General features: G+C 49.0%; 1 protein-coding gene across 1 annotated transcript in view; it reads right to left on the bottom strand.

The window, feature by feature from the left end:
* The window catches only part of LOC107106130 (lysozyme C, milk isozyme-like), a gene marked incomplete at its 3' end in the record, with an annotated part of 5,471 nt that extends 684 nt beyond the window's left edge, over window positions 1-4,787 (bottom strand). The window contains exons 1-2 of the mRNA XM_015406223.1: window positions 4,649-4,787; window positions 3,532-3,693 (exon numbers count right to left, since the gene is read on the bottom strand). Coding sequence (XP_015261709.1) covers window positions 3,532-3,693; window positions 4,649-4,787 — 301 coding nt within the window. The remainder of the gene's footprint in view (window positions 1-3,531; window positions 3,694-4,648) is intronic.
* Between the last annotated feature and the right edge of the window lie 1,369 nt (window positions 4,788-6,156).

The raw sequence follows: 6,156 nt of genomic DNA, 5'->3' as shown, positions 1-6,156 counted from the left end.
GAGCTGCGCCGCGATCACGCCTCCCTTTGCCCTGCTTCTATTGGTCGATTTCCCACTCGAAGCCACGCGGCCGCATTTTGACCTGCGGCTTCGCCTGATTTTCCCCGCGGTTTCGTGATCCTCAAAAAACAGGATCACAAAACCACAGGGGAAATCGGGCGAAGCTGCAGGTCAAAATGCGGCCACGCGGTTTCGAGTGGGAAATCGACCAGGGCAAAGAGAGGAGCAACCGCAGTGCAGCTCTTGTGTGAAATCAGTCCGGCATAATCCAATTTGAAAGTGTGTTGAAAGTGGATTGAAAGTGGATTATTTAGTATGTGTGATCACAGCCAGGGTGTTCCCCCCCCTTCTTTTCTGTATCTATGGGACACAGATGAAGCTGCTTTATACCAAATCAGACCTCTTGGTCCATCAAAGTCAGTATTATCGACTCAGACTGGCTGCAGCTCTTCAGGCTTTCAGGCAGAGGTCTTTCATCATCACCTCCTGCCTGGTCCTTTTTAACTGGAGAGGCCGGGGATTGAACCTGGGATCTTCTGCATGTGAAGCAGATGCCACTGAGCCACAGCCCCTCACCAAATAATTGTATTTTTTGTTTGTTTCAGCTTTTTAAAACACACCAGAGGAACACTGTCCAGACGTGGATGGCCCAGGCTACCCCGATCTCTTCAGATCTTGGAAGCTAAGAAGGGTCAACCCTGGTTAGTACTTGGATGGGGGAACACCAAGTAATTCCAGGGTCACTACACTGAAGCAGGCCATGGCAAACCACCTCTGAATGGCTTTTGCCTTGAAAACCCTATGGGGGTCACCATAAGTCTGCTGTGACTTGATGGCCAACAAAGTACAACCTTCCAGAAGTACCCAAATTCCATTCGAGTCCTTTCCACAAATCAAAAGACTTCTAGTGATACAGCATCTCAAATTAGAGGAAAAATCTAGCAAGGGAATAATCTGTAGGTATCTCTAGTAATCCTCATGCATATAAATAAAGGCAAAGATTCTGGATTTTTCGAACAAGGGAGAAATGACCCTTGAATTGGGGGGAGGTGTTTTGTGCTTTTTTAAAAAAGAGATTGTCATATGTCCAAGCATCCTTTGATTTCACAGAGTGGGACTTCCCTGCTTCCCCTGTTGCTATAACCCACTGATATTCTCTCAGATTTGTTACTGAGAATCAGCAGACCTTTACGATGAGCAGAGTGGGCAAAGGGGGGGTCTTCAGTGGGAGGTAGAATTGACAGAGATCTCCACCCCACTCTTCTGCAAACAGAAATGCTGTTCTGTTGAAGGAATTGTATGGTTGGATACATGCCATTGCCATCAAAGTGTTATGCTACGTACTGGCAGCTCAACAATAGATGCAATAACAACTCTAAGGGATCGTGAAATGCACTGGCGTTATTCAGAGCGATGTGGCCATTATATCAAATGAGCAAAAATGCCATCTGATCTAATACTGGGGCCTGAATCACCCTTTTGTTATTCAGGCAGTGTGGACAGTGTGTCAAAGATCGTTTCAGAGGGTAGCCATATTGGTCTGCAGTAGAACACTAGATTCGAGTCTAGTAACACCTTAGAGACCAGCAAGATTTGGGGAGTTAAGAGATTTTGAGAGTCAAAGCTCTCTTCATTAGATACTCTGATGAAAGGGAGTTTCGACTCTTGAAAGCTAATACTAGGGATGGACACAAACCAGTTCACGAGCCAAAATTCGGCACAAAGTTGGCCTGTTTCGTAGCCCCTGAACGCCTTCCCCGAACATTTACTGGACTTTTGCCCAGTTCGGTTCAGCTGTTTGGGCCATTTCAGCCTAACAATGGATGGGCGCACCCGCCTTGCTGTTAGGCTGAATTGGCTAACAATGGGTCAGGTCCGCCTGTCAGCTGTTAGGTTTAAATGGCTGGCAGCCATTAAACCCATCTGCATTGCTCCCCCCAGCTTTGAAGTGGGGGAAGCAAAATGGATGGCAGCCATTTAATCCTTCCCGGGCAATCCACCCCTTTCTCCCGGCTGTGTCCAGTCCGGGCATTTTTGACTCAGTTCGGTTCAGGGTTCAGTTCAGAACCACCCCAAACCAAACCAGGATTTTTAGATTCGTGCTCATCCCTAGCTAATACCCCAGAATCTTGACGGTCTCTTAAGTTGCTACTGGTACTGGTACTGGACTCGAATCTAACCATGTCAAAGAGAAAGCATGTGAAGAACTTAGAGCATACAAGCATACAAGGCAATATGATGAAACTGTATGGCCACCCCTCCCAACCTGGGCACAATTTTGGTGAGAGGTGAGACAAAGGGATCAATGCCTATACCATGGCCCTGGTCACACGGAAGGTTTTGGCCCAGGAGAGGGACGGATCGGGGGCGCAGCAAACGGTCGCGATCTCACCGCAACATCTGGGAAGTAGCGCGCACCCGTCCCAGATCCAGCCCGTCAGGCCGAAAACCCGCAGTAAAAAAGAACCACCCCCAGAAGAGGACTTACCGGGAACGCTGCATTCCGCGGCCGTGGGATCGCCACCGCACCCGTCGTCCGGAGCAATCCAGGCTCCCGGCCGAACTGCGCATGTGCAGACATGCGCAGTTCGGCTGCCTCGCTCCCCTTTCAGTGACTTCCCCCCAGCATCTGATCGTGCCGGGGAGAAAGTGCGCGGCGGCTCAGGGGATCTATGTGATCCTGCCGCCGCATGTCTCTTTTGGTGCGGCTTTAAAAAGCCGCACTTTGCCGGTGCTTTTTCCCCCCGTGTGGCAGGGGCACATGTTGCACCCCCATTTGCATCCAGGAAGCTACAGCCGTTTGGGACAAGATGGGTCTGCCCAAAGCATTGGTAGGATTGCCACCAATGGAGGGGAAGTTGGAAAACTAAGAAGAAAAGACTGAGGATGCTAAAACGATTAATCAAGTTGCATAGCTCTGAGCTGCTTCCCTGGAGATGGCCCGAACCTATGGGTTCTAGACTGTACAAACTACAGTGGTGAGTAGGTGGGCCACGGTTGAGACTGTGCCTGGAGAGGAAGTTTGGAGAAAGAAGATAAGTTGAGAAGAGGAGAGAGAAGAGGAACCTCCACGTTCAGAGGCAGTCAGCCTCTGAATCCCAGTGCCAGGAGGCTACATCAGGGGAAGGCCAAGTCCTCTGTGTCCTGTTGTTGGCCCTCCGGAGGAACTGGTTGGCCACTGAGTGAGGCAGGATGCTGGACTAGATGCACCACAGGTCTGATCCAGCAGGGCTCTTTTTATGTGCTTATAAAGGGAAGGCCTCGGCCTCTCTGCCTTCTCATTGGACCTCCGGAGGAACTGGTCAGCCACTGTGTGAGACAGGATACTGGACTAGATGGACCACTGGTCTGATCCAGCAGGGCTTTTCTTATTGTCTTATTGTCTTACGATACCAGGTGGGGGGCTGTGTTGGAGAGGAGAACTGTAATTAGAAGGGGAAGGACTGTCGCTCTCTATCTAAAATGCCACCAACATGGCTGGGGAATCTTCAGACCTACAGCTAGTTAGGCCAATAGTAACAAGTTACTTACTGCTGCAGGGTATGCGGCATCCATTGGCCGTTTTGCCTTTCCCATCGGAGCACCACCAACGGCTGCTGATCTGAAAAATCCCATAGTTCTGGCTACCATGTCTGTTGGAGCCGCTTACAGCTCCTGAGTTGAATTTACTTCCATAATAAGCCATACAGATCCCTGCAACAAACACAGAGAGAAACAGGTTATAATGAAGGGGATATACCAGCTGTCAGGAGGCGGGGGCAGGCTTTGTTCAGCCACCTCTCTGAATGTCCTCCAGGCCCCCAGTAGGGGTCATTCACCAGCGGTCGCCCATGACTTCCAGGTGCACACATGCATGCACATATAAAATACCCCTTCCCCCAAAAAAAAAAATTTTTAAGAGAAAACTGCTTCCTCTAAAACCAGTCCCTGTTGACCCCATAATCCCAAATTCTTGGACCAGATTTTTCCATTTTCTGCTTATTCACTCTTTTACCAATTTAGCAAGCCTCCCACCCATTCCTGGTACAGGATGCTATGCATATAATGGAACAGGAACCATAGAATCATAGAACTATAGAGTTGGAAGGGACCTCCTGGGCCATCTAGTCCAACTCCGTGCAAGGAGAAAGCATGGGATGGAATCTCTCAGTGGAAGACAAGTCAAAGGTTCAGAGATATGACCTGACGGAGTCTATGCCCATGGCAGTGCCCTACCTTTTGACAACGGGCTAGTCTAAAATGCATTTATTATCTTGAAGGGCATGCATTCCTCCGATGTCTCAACCCTAATGGCCGAGAAAAGAGTCATCATGTACTAGCACTTGTAGGAAGCACCTGGAAAGTACATCCAGACCAGTGTTCCCTCTAAGCTGAGTTGGTGTGAGCTAGCTCACAGTTTTTTAGCTTCCGGCTCACACATTTTTTGTCGTAGCTCAGGAAGGATGGGGCTCCAGAGCAAACTCATTTATGCAGTAGCCAAATCACTCGCTCACAACTTTAACGCCAGTAGCTCACAAAGCAGAGTTTTTGCTCACGAGACTCCACAGCTTAGAGGGAACATTGATCCAGACATGCTGTGGAAATTTAAAAAAAAACAGAATGGTAGGAGGAGCACGTGAAGCTGCAAGAAAAGCGAAACGAAACTTACAGTTCTCCAGGCTGTAGCCATAATAGAGATCCAAGCCAGCTTTTCTCATAGTTGTAGTTACTTCACATCTCTGAAACTTTTTGGCTTCGCTTACGGAGACGAGTGAAAAGAGGAGGGCGGGAAGAGACAGAATCTTCATCCCTGCGGCTCTCCAGAGGGCGACGTGACGCTCTGCCCATTATCCCCACTGGCTTTTATAGCCCAGACCTTTGGGATGGAAAAGACAGACTGGCATGCTGCTGCAGGGGAGCCAGAAGAAACAATTAATTCCCTGGGGCCGTTCCAGATGCTGACTCAACAGGTATCTTCTACTTATCTCATTGACGGAAAGGGAAGTAACCAAAATGAGAATGCAGTAAAAATGACGTCTTTATTGGGAGAAAGAAAACATGTTTTAGGGAAAGTTTTAAGACTACATTTCAGATTCAAATTGTTGTTATTATTGTTGTTGTTATTATTGTTGTTATTATTGTTGTTGTTGTTGTTATTGGTCATTTCGTAGAAAAAGAGGTGCAGGAGCTCATTAGCATAACTTATTTGCATATGCCACACCCCCTGACATCACCGGAAGTGTGTCAGGAGGCAACACCCACCGTTCAGGCTCCACTGGACTGTTTTGGATTGCTAGCTACTGGGGGGAGGGGAGGGACGTGCAGATCTGCCCTCGCAGAGGAGGGAGAGCTTGTACCTGAATAAAACTTGGTCTTAAAGGTGCCCCTGGACTGTTTTGGACTTGGGGGGGGGGCGGGGGAAGCTCTGCAACTTACCTGGCTGCTTCTTGCTCTGACTGAGGGCTGCTGGGAGCAGGGGGTGGGGCTTGTTGCATGTGCCCGCCCCCTGGGCTCTTTACTGCCGGAGCTCCGCTCCTGTGCACTCCTGGAGGAAATGACTTATGTTGTTGTTGTTATAGTTATTATTGTTATTGTTGTTATTATTGGATTTTTATCCCGCCGTCCCCACGTAGCAGGCTCAGGTTCCATCAATTACCACATACCAAAACTTAAAAACAATTAAAATACATCAATTAACTAAATTCCTATGTGCTAATCATTGCCTCAACAGATGACGTTTTCCAGATTGGGGTTCCTCGACGGTAAACACAGATCTGACCCGCTGAAGGGGAGGCCCGCTGCCTCAACTAGAAGCCTGGCGAAAGAGCTCCGTCTTGCAGGCCCTATGGAACTGTAAAAGGTCCTGTGGGGCCCTGATCTCATGTGGGAGCTCATCCCACCAGGTATGGGTCAAGGCCAAAAAAGCCCTGGCCCTGGTCAAGGCAAGATGGACATCCCTGGGTCGGGGACAACCAGAAGATGCTGATTGACAGGTCGCAGGGCTATTTTTCGGCAGGAACACACAGGAACGGAGTTCCGGCTGGCTCCTGAGTTGGCCACACCCAGCAGGAACTCATTAGCATAATAGGCCACACCCAATAGCAGAAACTCATTAGCATAATAGGCCACACCCAATAGCAGAAACTCATTAGGATTTGCTACATTAGGGGTGTGTGG

This window comes from Gekko japonicus, unplaced genomic scaffold, assembly GCF_001447785.1.
Source record: "Gekko japonicus isolate JY-2015 unplaced genomic scaffold, Gekko_japonicus_V1.1 scaffold1346, whole genome shotgun sequence".
Classification (NCBI taxonomy): domain Eukaryota; kingdom Metazoa; phylum Chordata; class Lepidosauria; order Squamata; family Gekkonidae; genus Gekko; species Gekko japonicus.
Note: the sequence above shows the minus strand (reverse complement) of the source record. Positions and strands in the feature narration are given on the sequence as shown.